The sequence below is a fragment of the Toxotes jaculatrix genome, chromosome 6 (assembly GCF_017976425.1).
Source record: "Toxotes jaculatrix isolate fToxJac2 chromosome 6, fToxJac2.pri, whole genome shotgun sequence".
Lineage (NCBI taxonomy): Eukaryota > Metazoa > Chordata > Actinopteri > Toxotidae > Toxotes > Toxotes jaculatrix.
In genome coordinates, this window is record NC_054399.1 from 13,169,739 (window position 1) to 13,185,791 (window position 16,053).

At 39.3% G+C, this 16,053-nt stretch overlaps 1 protein-coding gene across 2 annotated transcripts in view; it reads right to left on the minus strand.

The window, feature by feature from the left end:
* The window catches only part of LOC121182996 (arf-GAP with coiled-coil, ANK repeat and PH domain-containing protein 2-like), a 50,932-nt gene that overhangs the window by 23,689 nt on the left and 11,190 nt on the right, over window positions 1-16,053 (minus strand). For both annotated transcript variants that reach the window (XM_041039736.1, XM_041039735.1), the window contains exons 2-8: window positions 13,379-13,436; window positions 10,123-10,242; window positions 9,290-9,343; window positions 6,856-6,914; window positions 5,694-5,877; window positions 2,505-2,549; window positions 2,328-2,423 (exon numbers count right to left, since the gene is read on the minus strand). In XM_041039736.1, the coding sequence (XP_040895670.1) occupies window positions 2,328-2,423; window positions 2,505-2,549; window positions 5,694-5,877; window positions 6,856-6,914; window positions 9,290-9,343; window positions 10,123-10,242; window positions 13,379-13,436 (616 nt within the window). The remainder of the gene's footprint in view (window positions 1-2,327; window positions 2,424-2,504; window positions 2,550-5,693; window positions 5,878-6,855; window positions 6,915-9,289; window positions 9,344-10,122; window positions 10,243-13,378; window positions 13,437-16,053) is intronic.

Consider the following 16,053-nt stretch of genomic DNA (forward strand, 5'->3'; position numbering starts at 1 on the left):
GTAGTGTACGGTTACTATTACATTACTATACTCAATCGCTGTCCTACTGGCTACAGACATCAAGTCATATTGTCAGACCTGTTGACAGCTCCTCCACACCTCCCTGCACAGCCGCTCCACCTTCTTCAGCTTCATGATGGAGAATAGAAAAGAAATAATCCACTATCTTCTTGTCACTGTTTCCCACTGCTCGGCTTCTGATCGTCCTTTCCTTTTGGTTTTGTACTGCTCCAAATTCAGTGCGACAGGCTTACAATCCACACAGTGCAGTTACACTCCAGTTGTTCATCGAGCTTCAAACCAACCCTCTATCTCTTTTTTTTCCCTCCCTCTTCAGGGTCTTTTTCACTTCAGGCTCTTCCTTTTTCCCCACACAATCGTTTTTCTTTTCTTCAGTCTTTGGAGTGTTGAAGCCACAGGCTTACAGTCCATGCCTTCCTATTCTGCTTCAATCACTTTTTGCTTTGAGACGATTACATTCTGCCTCTTATGCCTTCCTAAAATCTGCTTTTTGAAGTGGGTCCTGTCTTCCCTCTTCTCTGTTCCCGGCACTCTTCAGTTCTTTCTGTCAATTTCTTGATTGTACCAACGTCAGATGGTTCCAACTTCAGAGCATGAGGGTTAGAAACCACACTCTTTCCTCTGATCCAATTTAGAGGACTGCTGCCTCGAGTCTTCAGATCTGGCTTCCAAAATTGTCTTTTTACTCTATGTCAAATTAAAAAAAAAAACATATTTTTTTTTGTTGGTTCAAACATCAGAAAAAAACATGTTTACAAACTACACGCTGCTGCTCCTCCTCGACTCCTCAGTGGGTGGCTGGACTCCTTCCTCGGTCTTGCTCCCACTTTTGACAAATGCCGTCTTGTCGTTTGGCTCTTCTACTGCTCCAGCCTCAGAGCCACCGGTTTATATTCCACAACCTTCAGTCTTGGGTTTGTGTGCTGTGTTCGCTCAGCTGACTGTCAACCCTGTGAGTCTGACTGCAGGAAAACCCTTTTCCAGCCTTCTGGCTGCTTTCTTCCTCATTCCTTCGAACTGCACCGGCAGCTCCTCTGTGATAATTATCTAAAAGTCACATTCAGCCCAACCTCTGGCTCAGAGGGAAGGCACTGTTTATCAAAGGATGCACGCAGACACATGCAGGGCTAAAATATCAGTTCACAAGAAGATAGCAGAGGAACACACACAAGTGTGAGGTCAAAGTGCAGGTGTTTTCCTCCCTCATGACGCAACTATAAACCCAGAACCACTTATGTACAATATTAGAGAATGACAAGAAGTTTTATTTTAGAGTTCTCACCTGAAACAATTCCTCTAACTTTAGATGAGGCCTTGAACAGAAGCGTTTAATAAATAAACAATATTGTCCTTGCTTACATAATAAAAAGTGTTTATCCATGACAGTGCACTGGTATGTAAACTTAGCGAACAGTTATTTTGCTACTCCACTAAAAATAGCTTCATGTTTGCTGATGTTGCATGAGTTTAGACTGTATGTTCTGACAACACCGCAAATGCTGTCCAGGACCAGTGTGGTGTATATTTTTACAAGAAGTATTAAAATTAAAAGGAGGAAGCGTCACATGAATTTGAAGCCACGTGAATTACTTTCTCAGCTGACAATTTTTTTCCATCGTCTTCTGACAACAACGGAATGTGAAGCGAAAGTTTTATAATATCTTGACAAAATGTAATGTAAATATAACATCCCTTTGAAAATACTAGTTGTGTAATGTAGTAAAATCATTTTCGCCACACTTCAGGATAATGTGATAACATGATTATAACACAACAATGCCACAGCAAATTCCTTGTATGTAAAAACGTACTTGGCAATAAAACCCCATTCTGACTCTGAACCACACTGATTCATGGGTGATTTAATTTTTAACAGTATAGACTAAGCAATAACTTGTATATAAATATAAGAAAGCGTTTAACATTTACATAATCAGTCATATCATGAAGTAAAAATATGACAAATCTCTTATGAAGCAATACTAACTGTAAGCTTAACATATCACACTGAGTGATAAATCTATCCATGTACACAGAATTTAAGAATTTAAAGAATTTAAATTCAGCTGGTTGCTTTTGTCTGTTTCTGTGTGCATGTACTGGGAATTCAGTCAGATTTGAAGATTTGCAATCAGACCCAAGACATGATGTCATTAAGATTTAAAACCTTATGTTCAAACACAGGGTTTTTTTGTGTGCTTGTTTGTTTGTTTTTTAACCAAATGTCCTTTCAGAGAACAGCTGCTGAGGCTTGGGGGTTTAAGTGACTGGCATGTGAGCGGATGTGTTTATGCTGTACCCTGTACCTGTCCTCCAAGCTGTTTCATAAGAGGTTGTAGTTCACTGAAGAGGTCATATCCTTGGTGAAAGAACGTCAAGTGGGCATACATGAAGGACAGCATCTGTAGAGAAGACAGCAATCACTCAAAGAGCCAAAAGGAATGATGCATAGGTCATTAGATGTGGTAAAGAAGTATAGTTACCGATTTCAAGATTTCTGATCTTCTCTTGGATTGTAGCACATTGATCTGTGAACACAAAACAGTGAGAAGAGGAAAGGTATTTTACCTTTGATACTGCTTGATCATACTCTGCATGTTGATAAGGAAAAAAATAATGCACAGGATGACAGTAAAGAAAATCTCCAATGGCAATATCTCATCTGAGACACAAATGCACAGAGAGAAAATGAGGAGATAAAAAGGGGAAATGAGGTAAGATGAAACAAAAAAGAAACTCCTAAGAAAAAGGAAAATCAAAGAAAGCAGACAAGCGTGAAATGAGCTGTACTGAAGTTGAATAATGTCACAATCACCCCAAGCAGTACTGGACAGTAGTCCTTAAAGCTGGCACCAGGGGGAGCCCTACATCTCATGTTTGACCCATGAATGCTGCTGTAGGCCTTCTCGCCTATCATCTACATTGTCCTGTTGCATTTATAGTCTCCCTCTGTCTGCTTGTGTGTGTGTGTGTGTCAGACAGTCTTCTCTTCCAGAGCTTATTACCACTGTGCTGCTTGTCTGTCCTGGGACATTATCTCAGGTTAATGCTACAGACCAGGGATAGGTTATGGCTGGTTGTAAATGCAGACTGATGCTAGCAGACTTTATTGTGACAGACAGGAACTAATAAGAGTAGTCACAGCAGACTGGGCCGTGGTGGATGCATATGGCTACTATGAAAAGTGGGGAAGCTCATGGTCTCATGCTTTTGAATTAATATGGACCTATTGGTTTCCTTTTTTTGTGTTTGGTAAAGCGGGGACAAAACACTTCAATATGCTGAAGAATAAAAGTTCAAATCCTTGTTGTGGTCGGCAATATTTTTTGGGATGTAGGTTTTAAGGCCCTTTTCCCTAGCAACGCTAACCACACTTGTGTTTATACACAGATGTAACTCCCACTCAGGGAAGCTAGCTTACTTTTCCATCTCTTCGCCACAGTGGCTGATGCATCACAACGTTTACAAGCCCCCTTCTTCTCTTGATTACAGTCAATTAGTAGTTTTGACTGGAGCAGCACCTCTAAACGATGGTTGTTTAACTGGCAAAGTGCAATCTGATGTCAACAAACACAACAGCCACAGGCAAAATTTACAAGCATCTGGTTGGTAATTGGTCGGTAACTTGTGGTGATTCCACACTTGTAGGACTGTGAGGACACAACATTTGGGCAAAATTCAGGCTTAAATTAGTCCCTGTTAAGGCGTGGGAAATTTCAGGTTTGTCGAGTTTTGTAGGCATACAACACCCATTTATCGTTAACTGCAACTGTGCTTCTGCTTTTCTGTGTTATGTGTGAGTTTCAATTTTAGGTGCTGGTTTGTATGTCGGGCGTGATCATATATTGGTCAGGGTGAAGACAGATGGCTTTATTTTCTGTTCATTTTGTTACATTTAAATCTGTTTGACAATCAATGAAACAAGCCCCAAAATTAAAAGTTTAGTATTTTATGATCCAGCTCTACATGGCAAAGCAGGGTAAAAGAGACATGCTCCATTCTTAAAATGTCATGAATGCAAGTCTGGCTTACAACCCCTCTCATATATTTTGCTCTCCCTCTACCATCTTGCATGTCACTGTAAACTGTGCACTGTATAATTAAGCAAAAATGCCACAAAAACAATCTAAAAAGAACAAAAAAAAATAAAGCTAGAATCTGTCTCAAATGTTTCCTGCAAGCACAGCTGCAGAAGTTAGCTGCATTGTGAAAGTGCTGACAGCATTACCCAAAAGTGAAACTTTAAAGGAGACCCGTTTAAATCAGCTGTGCTAGCTGCCAGGCTTATAGATTTCCTATAAGCACACTAACAGGCAAGATAAAAACTCAACTAATTTCTTACAGACAGGCTTCCTTTTATGAGACAGTGATTATGTAGTGGGCCACTGGAGTAGACTGCCAAACCTATTTTGAAACCTGCTTTTTGGGTTTCTTTTCACCATCTAATTTTGGAGCAAACTGTGCCCATGCTGCATTGTCTGATCTTTGGAGAGAGATTCAGTAACAGGGCTGGCAGCTGCCTTATAAGATAAGAAAACGCGAAGCATTCATCAGTGCTACCGTGGGCCAGAGAAGAGACCAAGAGCTCAGCTGATGTATTCAATCATACATGAGCACATTTCATTGTGAAAGGTCAGGGTACAAGACGTCTGCGGTGCTTTGACAGAAAAGAGGTCCAACAGATCTAAACAGACGGATAAGGAGTCTGGATGGAGGAACGTATCTGTACAAAAGGGCATACGCGATACTTGATTTTAAAACTTTTAAAAAGATTGTGTCACCTGAAAGTCATTTCCCACCTGAAAGATTATTCAACCTCTGAAAAGGCCACTGTGCTGCAAACAAATATGTCACAGTACCTCATCGATGAAATTTTAAATCATGACTTTTTTTAGAATGAATTAAAAAAAAAACTTTGCAGATGTTCTCTTGTGTACTTCCTTGTCTTGCTTCCTTCTTCTGCTGCTTGTTCTGAAATGATGATGTCCAAAAATACGAATCATGTGAAAATTAAGAGGAACTTCTTAAAAGCCTTAGTTATTAACTCGAGAAGACCGCAGCATTTTGTACATTTATATACAGTATTAACGCATTGTGTGTCTACTAATCTATCAATGGAAGCGCATATAGATGTAAAAATCAAAAACTACTTCTCCTTACTCTTAGCACCATTGAAACTAAAGCAACTGTCTGTGTCCCGTTGAAGCTTCTGCTGCTAGGTTTTTGAGCTAAATCCACTCTGATGCGGTAAACTGGAACATGACAGGTCGATGAGCTTGGGCATTTCACTATGGATGTAACAGAATCAAACACAGCTGTGGTTCATTCTTGTCTGTACCACATCAGCACTTTTAACCTGACTCAGCACATTAAGTTCCATAACCAAATCCAAGTTGGCTAGGGCGCACAGAGAAATATCGTACATGACAGTGTGTAGCTCAGCTTTTTTATGCTTCTAAATTAAAAGCTGCATGTCAGCAATCTATTGCTATAGATAGTCCCATTATAAAATTTGTACCACTTTAGAAAATACAATGTATTGTCTGATGGGAAGCAAGATGTGGACTAAAATGAGGCTATTAAATGTATATACTGGTAATAATCGATACTGATCAATATGAAAAAAAAAAAGATGGTGTGATAATATTTTTGGCCATATCGACCCACCTTACCTGTAAGACGTAGTCGAGGACGATGTGTCGGAAGCACTTGCGTGTGGCAGTGAGGATGTTGGTGGCCTCCTCCACCTCATGCTGCTTGTTGCGGGGTGCCTGGGCGTTCTTGATCAGTGCTGCCTCCTTCTCCTCACTGACTTTATCAAATTGCTTCTTGGCTTCTTTAAACTTACGCAGGTCACTGACAAAGAGGAGAAGAGGTGTACTTGTATTATACGGTAACATTTAATGGCAAAAATATATAAAAAGGTACAGCAGATTTTTTACTTCCATGACTTTTCATAAATTCTGTGACCAAGGTCAAGTAAGACATTTCCCTTTGATTTTCCACAGCCTTTTAAGGGGAAAGGTGAAATGTTAAAGGAAGATAAGTCATCTACAGATATGAAGCAACACAAGAAAGGTCAAAGGTGATTTCACAAATCTTGGTCAGCTGGAAATCCAAGAAGGTTAAAACAAACAAAAGTGACTGGGCAGCACTGCTCATTTTGAGAAGGAGGACAAAATACATGTCCTCAAGCTTTGTGTCCCACATTAATTTTTTGTGTTTTTTTGCCTAAGTGAGTTTAAGTCACATCTGAATGCTGCAAGGTAGTGAATAATTGTGAGGGAAGGAAGTGTGCTGCTGATATTTGTGTTCAGCCCTACTGTGCCTGGGGCACAAACTGCTAATCCTTACAATGAAATATACCAGAAGCCTCCACTGCTTCCTGCACTTATACAAGCAGTCTGGAACTCTGTGAGGTATTAGGAGGTGAAATGAGGTCTACAGTGGATGTGAAAATATTATTATATATATAGTAATGTGATTTTCTTAAGTATATATAGTAGTATAAATTAAGAATTTTGTGATTATCTTTGTGTAATATAATTACACTCCCTGTCCAGATCCCCTGCACATCAGATATGAGACATCAAGCTTCTTTCTCCGTTCTTCATCTATTGTACAGTTCTGCTAACGTGGATCTGAAGTGCAGGTATATTATGTTCACCTCATATTTGTTCTGTGTTTTTCATTTTAAGAATGAGCTAAATCCCCAAGTATTAATCCACTGTCCCTTGTCACAGATGACACAAAACAATAAATTTTAATTTTTTTAAATCCCTGAGTGCTTAGAGAAATAACAAGCTTTATTCATCATATTCAATAAATACTCACTCTTTGACAAATGTCTGAAGCTGGGTCTTGATTGATCTCTGGGCCTGATCAAATAATATCTGTGAAGAAAGAAAGAAAAGTGTAAATCCTCCTTTCTGTTATAGACAAAAGCTTCTCTCTAGTTATTTAAATAATTCTGGCATTAAACATCTTAAGGCACTCCTCTAAGGAAGCAACAAAAAGCTGATAAGCGTATTCCCTTTCCAGACCACACAATGTTGAGCAAGTCAGCATTCAGCAACTCTGTAGAGGAGGACTTTCGTTAACATTACAGGGTGCAATTAAGCAGCTAAATTTATACAAACAAGCTGACTTTGTAAACTTCCCTCACAAAGACATAAACACGAGAAATTACGTGATTTGTTTACTCTTGGTTGTGAGTCATACCCTTGTTAACCTGCATGCGTCCTTAAAAAATGAGCTACCAAGCAAAAGCCCCGACAAACACTTCTCTCTAAATGGGGTTTCAACGTGATTTCATGGCCAGACAAGACAATATGAGCAGTGTAGCTAGGAGAATCCACTGACAAACAGATTGAGCACTGTCTTTGAGTGAATCATGTGCTGAAAGATCGCTGAGTGGCAGAAACCTATCTGACAGTCAGCTGACGTGACAACAGTCTCCGTTGTGGAGTCACAGTCACAGGCACTGTGGCTCCTGAAGCCTTTTAGGGGACTAGTTAAGGAAGCTAATGAGAGGACCCGGTGAAGAAAGACTCTGCCATGAGTCAGTATAGTCCGCCCACTCTGCAGCTGCTTTAGGATACTAGTCAAAAATATATATAATCTATAATATCTCACCCTCACTAGCTTTAATCTGGCAAATTTACCATTTACTTAAAAAGGCACAACCTAAGACTAAGTCTGTAGAACCCAAATTCTACCAACAACAGGTCTTAGCAGGTAAGAAAAAGGTGTAATTAAAAGCAATAATGACTGTATCCAACGTAGGTGTACCAGTAACAGGTACCATGCGTTGTGCAGTTTGGGACACTTTGATGGAACAGTGGCTTTGTTAATGTTCTTAAAGCACATCTTCAGTGAATAAAGCTTATTAAATCACTGACTGTATATCATTCCCAATCACAATCAAGTTCATGATCTACACAAATAATTTCACGGCTGGATAGGTAGAGCAAGACTTACGTTCCCATGCACAACCACAAAGACCGCAAAGATCCAACTCCAAGCTGAAGAAGCCCCTGCTTTAGCTGTTTATTGTAACAAACATGTCACAGATAGTGTAATGCTGACTTGAAACTCACTCTGATCATGTTATGCAGAGTTAATAAAAACAAGACATGACAAAAGAAATCAAGAGAAGAGCTTTCAGTGTGGCGCAAGAGCCTCCAGCTCATCCTGTGCCTTGTTTCTGTGTTTTTAGGCATCCAAATGAAAGAACAAACAGAGGAAAGTTGCGTCTCCATTTTTAAATGTCAGTGTCATTCCTACCACAGGCTGACAACTGAGGAGACTAACAAGGGGATTCTGGGAAAGAACAGCCACATAATCAGATCAGTCCTACTGGGCTCCTCCAAGAGTTTACTGGGGGACAAGAGAGGATAAAACAAGGGATGAGGTGTCATGTTTATTCATTGTCTGAGATCTAGTGGCTGCAAGTAGTATGAATTAGGAGACCAAGCAACAAACCCTTTAGGCCGATAGAATACCTATACCACTCTGGCTGAAGACTAAAATGTTTTTTCTTGTATTTCAGTTGTCTCCAGGATGACAGCCACATTGTAAAAGTGTTGACCATGACCCTGTTTACCTCTGTAACGCATGATTTATTTCAGCAGATAAACACTCTGAAACATGGGAGGCAGGGAATAGATTTTATGAGACAGGAAACTCATCTCTCTATACTGTTGACTTTACATGCAGGGGGGAAGTAACTTTGGGGTTTCTCTTTCAATTGACAAAAAATTCCAAAGCTATGTGGACATTTAAGTCATGGATCATGGTTAAAGAAAAAAAAAAAGGGTTTTTTTTGACATCTGACCAAAATGCTTTCTGTTAACCACATTTTATGGAGGGAAATATTTGCTGTGCAGGCAGACACATTTTCAGCAACACCCTGCTTCACATTTTTACAATAATATGAAATCCCACCTGGAAGCTGTTTATTATAGCCACATTCTTCTACTTAGCAACAGTCCCATGAAAGCAGCTGAAGGTAAAATGTATTGCAAATCCTTTATAAAGTGGTTCAAGGACATTTTCGGCATCCCTTCCTCAAACCAGTGGCCCTCCATTCACAGACAGATTTTCTCTGTCTTGTAAGTCTTACTTCTCTCCTTCCCAGCAGTAAATAAAACTCTGACAGTTAAAGAGCTGTTCCAGACGGTCAGCCCAGCTGAGTTTTGTCATCACACAGCTGTCAAGGGGGAAAAAATGACAATACATCCGGTTTCACATGGCAGTAATAGCATACCGTGTGATAGTTGATCATCTCTTGCAGGCTCTCAGCAAACTTTGTGAGACTGGACTGTGGAGAGAAAAGAAGGACGGACACAAAAACAGGCAGAGAGAGTGTGTGTGTCACTGTGTATTCTTACACGAGGAGGATAAGAATATAATAATAAAACAGAAATACCTTCACAGGGGAAAAACAATAAAAAGCAGGCCTGTATTAAAACAAGGATGCACAAATAATAAATGGGATGAAATGCAAATTTCTGCCAAACGCTCTACCACAGACATGCGTGCAGAGACACAAACTCTTCTGTCCGGCAGGTATGGCTACACAGAAACAGTGGTCTCTTTGCAGACACAATAGCACTTGGGAAAGAATTCTTTTGGCTAAGTTATTCTCTCCAAATACACGCAGTGGCTGAAGTTCAAACCCAAGGGAGAGGCAGCGAACAAAGTACACAAAGGCAGAGAGGAAGGGCTTGCCTTGCCATGCAAAAAACATGTGAGAAAACAAAACACATGACCTCGGCAAGACCCAGTGGACAGTACAGGATTTTAGTGTGGCTCATTTTTTTAAATTTAGATATAATCTGGTAATGTCATCAAGGATGAAAACACATTACTCAAGAGATCAAACAAGTTACTGCAAGTTAACAGAGATGAAGAACAGGCCTTTTCACAGTTATTTTTATTTTACTGTTGTTTAATAACTTAACATGATGTTAAATATTTCATCATTATAAAATGTCACACACACAAACAAAAAACAGAAAGTAAAAAACAAAAACAAACTCAAACTATTGCCTGTGACTTTCTATGTTAGAGATCAAGCTAGATTGTTTTTCTGTTTACCTCAATGACCTCATCTCTGGTGGACTGCTGGGCTAGTTCCCGGATCCCATTCACAAACTGCTTGTTGGCTGCATTGTAGGCTTTTCCAGCATCAATCATCCCAATACACAACTTCACCAACTAGAAAGAAAAAGACAAAGTGGCAAATGCTCAAGGGGAGAAAAAAGAGAAATGTAGAAATGCCGTAATAGACAGAAGCGGAGAGAAGATGATAAGACTTGAGTGAAGAGAACCTAGAAACAGAGCTGGTCGTCTCTTCAGGGCACTCATTCTTATTAAAAACATTTGAAGTTTGCTGCTACAAAGCAATTCAGGAGTTGCAGACATTGGTGGATCTGAACAGTATAACAAAAAAAAAACAAGATGCTTAGTCAGTTTTGCGGTAGTTAACATCAGGCACTTCTTTCCCTTCTGAATCACTGGGGGCAAAGATAATTCCAGGTTACGTAAACTCACAACAAACTGGCTGCTCTCCATTCACGCCCCCGCAGGAGGCGATACAGCTTTGGATGCCTCTGCATCCAAAGCAGCTAAATTACTCAACTAAAAATGCTAATTTTCAGTTTGCAATTTCCTCAAGTGGTTAGTAAGTGATCAATATTCACTTCATGAATAAAACCTTTAAAAATACAAAGTGCTGGGAAGCTTATTTAAACAACTAACATTGGGTGTCACTTCAGTAAACTAGGGATTTGAATCAGAAGGGGAATAAAAACAATTTCAAACAATTTCAGTGATATGTTAAACTAACCTAAATTAAATGGTTTGTGTAATATTGATTTCTCATATTTCAAAAATAAATGAATGTAGTCTCAAACATATAACTGTCATAGTAGCAACGATTTAAAAGGTATAAGGCAACTTCAACAGTGACCCTTCAGGTGCTTTGTCTTTAATGTTGAGAATTATTACATGTGAGCAGGTCTTACAAAACAAGGGGGATGATGATTGTTTATCTGAAAACCTGTGCACATTTACACTTATGCTTACACCAGCACACATCTACATTTCCTTTGTGATCTCATTTGCATGAAATATTTTTATTTTTGTTTTTGTTCCTGCCACACTTCATCACACACTTTCTGTTGTTGGTACACCACATTCATTCACTATAGCTCGTATAGCATTTTTCTAGTTTACTTTTTAAGACAGGACCCCAAACTTCATGAAGTTATTAAATATTTCAAGTTATTAAATATTTCTATTAAAAATATTATCTTTTTAAAATATTTCTTTTTTGTATTTGTTTGTTTGATTAGTAGATCAAATGTAGTTCAGAAATTCAAATTTCAAAATACCGGGGGTTGGATGCTTTTGCTTAAAAAAAAACTGAACCATATGTCAATCAAATCTGACCTAAATCCAACCTGTAATAACATCTGAAACTTAAGTCAAGTTTAGTGCAAGTCGAAAATATATAAAAAGAAAGCTATACAACAATATGAAGAGAGAGTTAAAAAAACATAATACAAGGGGGGGTAAGCTGCACAGTTCAAGAAAGTATAGGTTATTGCACATTAATGAATATTGCACAGTATACAGATATACAGATATTGCACAGTGAGTGGATAGAAGGAATACAGAGGTGCACCAGACAGCCACTGTTACAGTCTCCAGTCTGTTTTACACACCATCCAAGAAAAAGAGCATTTCTATGAGCAGATTTGAAATTGTGTTCAACATGGTGGTTTGTGTACATGTGTGGCAAGTAGGAAGCTCAAAGAAAAAGCTGAACTTTAGCCCCTTGTCTCTCGACTCCACCCATTAACACACATACACGTGTACTTATATCTTTGTGAGGACATAATTCATTCCCTAGCCCCTTACACTAACCTTAACCATCCGAACTGAATGCCTAACCCTAACCCTTACCCTAACCCTAATCAAAACCCAACTCTAACCTTAACCCTAAAACCATGTCTTAACCCTCAAACAGCCCTTCGAAGTTGTGAAGAGTGACCAAAATGTCATCACTTTCCTAAAATATCCTCACTCTGTAAGGTCTATGCTTTTTTTTGGTCCTCACAAAGATAGACGTACAAAGATACAAGTATGCACACACACACACACAAAATTAAAGCCATACTCGTGCACACAAACACACCCACTCCTGCAGATCCCTTTTCTCCAGAGAAAAGGGGAAGTGAGGCCGGGGCTGAGTCACAGAGGTGGGGCAAAGAGGCAAGTGGGGCTCTATGACACTGTAAGTCCAGGAACAATGAACTGTGATCTTTCAAGCTTGATGCCTTGTCCTCAGCTAATGAACATACTGTCAACACTGCAGGCATCCATTGTTAGAAGGATTTCGTCTGCAATAAGAGCAGGGTCCCACTACTGATTAATACTAGATTGTATGGTTAGTTTATCACTTTGGTCCAGTTAATTTGAGCACAGTAAGTGAAATGAACTGTGATGCAGTGCACTATGAGTGGGAATGTAATCTGAATCAGCTACAGGAAATAAGCCCAAAAATTTATTGGCATTAAAAAAAACAAGGGTTCCCATGTGAAAGTTAGCTTCACTTAGAAAGTCAAGCATAGCAAAAGCCAAAACACACTCTGGACTAGTAGTCACATTCAGCAAATCACACCAAGATACAGTAAACTATAAGAAAGGGACTTCATCAGCTTCAGCTCAATGTAAGGTACAACAACTAGAATCTGCCTAACCTGTTTTCCCATCATAGTTTTAATTTAAAAAATGCATAAAATATGCGTTAAAGTATTATGATACCCAAAATGTTCCATTCACTGGACATGGTCAGAACAGATGTTGCCATTTTTATGATTTTGATCAACAAAACGCTAATCAAAATCATGATCACAGGCTTCATAGCGTCAATTAAACGAGCACAGGTAAACCAACTTTTGGCTGGTAGTTTATGTTAATTACCCATTGTGCTGGCAATAGAGGGATACGTAATCTGTTCAAGTTTTAAAATACATCTGTGTTGAGTCATGTCTTTTAGGGATTAGAGTAGTAAATTGTTCAATAACAGTACATTCTGCAGTCTCATGGCTATTTCTTCATATATCTCTGAAATATTCACACCTACACATTTCATCAAAATACAGGCCAGATGCACCGTGTCTATAATACAGTCTTTCTCAAAGACAATCTGCAAAGGGGATAAAATGGGGACAAGGCCGGAGACAAAACTGCAACTTTCCACTCACAGGATGGCCTCTGGAGCTGCCAGTTCACACAGCAGAACAAATGAACAATTAACCGATGTTTTTCCATGGGTGGTACTCACTTTGTCGAGCTTGGATTCCAACTCACACACATCCCCCTCCACTTCCTCTATGGTGGCTCTGTGGGGACAGAAAAAACACAATTGAATTCAAGTGTAAGGATGCCTCGATCAACTTCACTGACATTGAGAGGCGTTCATATGCTTCATGAAAACAGTGATAAAAGACACACTGCAGTAGAATAACTTATGTAAAGAACATGCACTCCCTCTGTGCAAGTAGGGTTTACTATCTTTGACACACTATTAACATCTTCCACCACATACAGGCTAATCAGAAGAATGGGAAGGGAAGCAGTAAACAGCACATTCATATGTAGTATAAGAGCAGCACAATAGTCACTGACATTACAATATATTTTACCAGATTTCTTTAAATCATGACTTATGATCATGGGAAACGTATTTGCATGACTGTTGCATCTTATATGAACATCTTAACCACCTTTAAATACAGGAAGCTCTTCAAGTTATATGTAACAATTCAGCTTCACCAACATGCCCATATTCTACAATTACAGCCTCTGCAAACTACATGATACTATATACTTGTGAAGTACTGACACAAGCACACGCAGACACACACTCCATTAGAGGCAGCCAAACTGAGAGCTGCCATTTTGGGTAATGCCGCAAGGGCTGGAGTCAGGTCTGGCATTGTGCCCTTTAAAACGTGACAAAGCACAGCTTGGTTCTCCACAGGATCAACAGCCTACGAGCTTCACAGTGACACGACAGGGGAGGAAGAAACTCAAAGACCTCATGCCAGCACAGGCTTGGTGAACTAATCTCTACTTTTAACATATTACTTCAATCTAGGAAAGGCAGATAAGTGGCTTATGAAAATCGTTTCGATCGAATCGATTTATTTATTTCATACCTCAAAAGGACAGAAAAGATTGAACTCCAGTGCACTTAACTGCCATGATACCTGGGCAGCGTGCATTCAGCACCCTTACTGGACACTGGAATAAGCCAATGAAGTCTGTTGTTGCACAGTGTAAGAACTGATCATTTCCTATTGAAGAATACATTTAAAAACAGCAACAGGCACCATTTTGAGATTAATAGTTGACGACAAAGCCAGGAAAGACTTTGTTGGACTTTGCACATTATAAGAAAAAAACTGATGATACAACAGTAAGAAGAGAGAAAAGTAGTGCTGTGTCACACAGAGCTGCGGCTTTCAGATGATGCATGTTCCACATTTAAAACAGTTTAGCAGCAATAATCAGCAGAAAGGAACAGTAGGAAGGTTTACACAGTAGAAACATTAGAAAGGTTTACATCTATATTTCTATATGCTTCTCGTAAAACCAACTATCAAGATTTTATGCTTGTTATGCTGTTGCCCTCGGCGTAAATCACTGACAATAAGAACATCAGTTTGAAGCTTGAGCGTGAATGCCAGTTTTTTTGTTCAAGGGAAAACTGACAAGATATGCAGCACTGTGAGTGTGACAGTGTGTTTGTGTGTGTTTCCTATGTGTGTCAGCATGAGGGATTAAAAAAAGACACCCCGCGGTAGCAGCGGATGGCATTCCCCAAACACCGTCCAGCTGTTTGTTCTTCCGTATGGTATCACACTGACAACTCCCAACATCTGGTCACTGCCAGGGAAAAACAAGAGGCTGATTGAACTTGATGTGTGCTTTCAGTAAGGGATGTCGGGATGAGGAATTCACATGTATAGAACAGATTTATGCTTGTGTCTACTCTCTCAAAACTCAGTATGTTTTACGTACTGTGCAAACCACAGCCATAAAAGTGAGCATCAAAAGTGCTTGGTCAATTTTTAACTTATTCTTTTATCAGTATACCATGATCTGTACATGATTTATTTTTTATTATTTTACACTAAGCAACAGAAACAATATTTTGATGCCACTCAGATTCCTTTAACAAAAGAACAAGATGAAACAACACACCTCACCTCATATTTGATCTCAATTCTTAATCCAACTACAGTAAACACACCTAAATAACTTTGTATATTTATGTATGTATTCCTTCTGAGTTGGGGACAGCTTGAGAGATGTTGGATTTTATGTGAAGAGGGTTGTATTGTAAAGTACTGCTTGTGATCAGCAGTGTTAGGCCAAAGTAAATAAGATAAATTCTTCTACTCTGAATTTGTCTTGTTTACATAAGCTTTTACTTTTGTGCTTCATCAGCAAGATGCAACGCTGACCTAATTGCAACCTTTAAGTCTGTAAATATACTCCTGCAGCAGAAAATAAGTGATTTAACTGAGTAAAAGGTACTATAGGTCTACCACGTGTAGGAACTGCAATATATTTTCTAAAATCTCAAGCAGCATTTACAACCCCAGTGCTGCAAAGAACCTGAACTTTTGAAGTCAATGAACAAGTCACAAAGACCTCGTTATCTTTAGCGGTGGTGCTCCGCTGCTGTACCTGAGCTCAAAGCAAGCTGGCTGGTTAATTCTTGCCATGGCTGAAATGTATCTATGATGTTTAGTTGCTGGCTATGCTAGTGTTCAGGCTAAGTGTAATTAATCAGACAAGCAAGCACAGGCAGCAGCTCCATCATTCAGCAAGTTGAACTGTGTGGATGCCAAAACCACACTGTTGAGCCTGCAGAATCTAACATGAGCCTAATTCAGCCAAATATGTTAAGTGCCTGCCCTTTAGTGCTAAACCCACACAGCTTAAAGA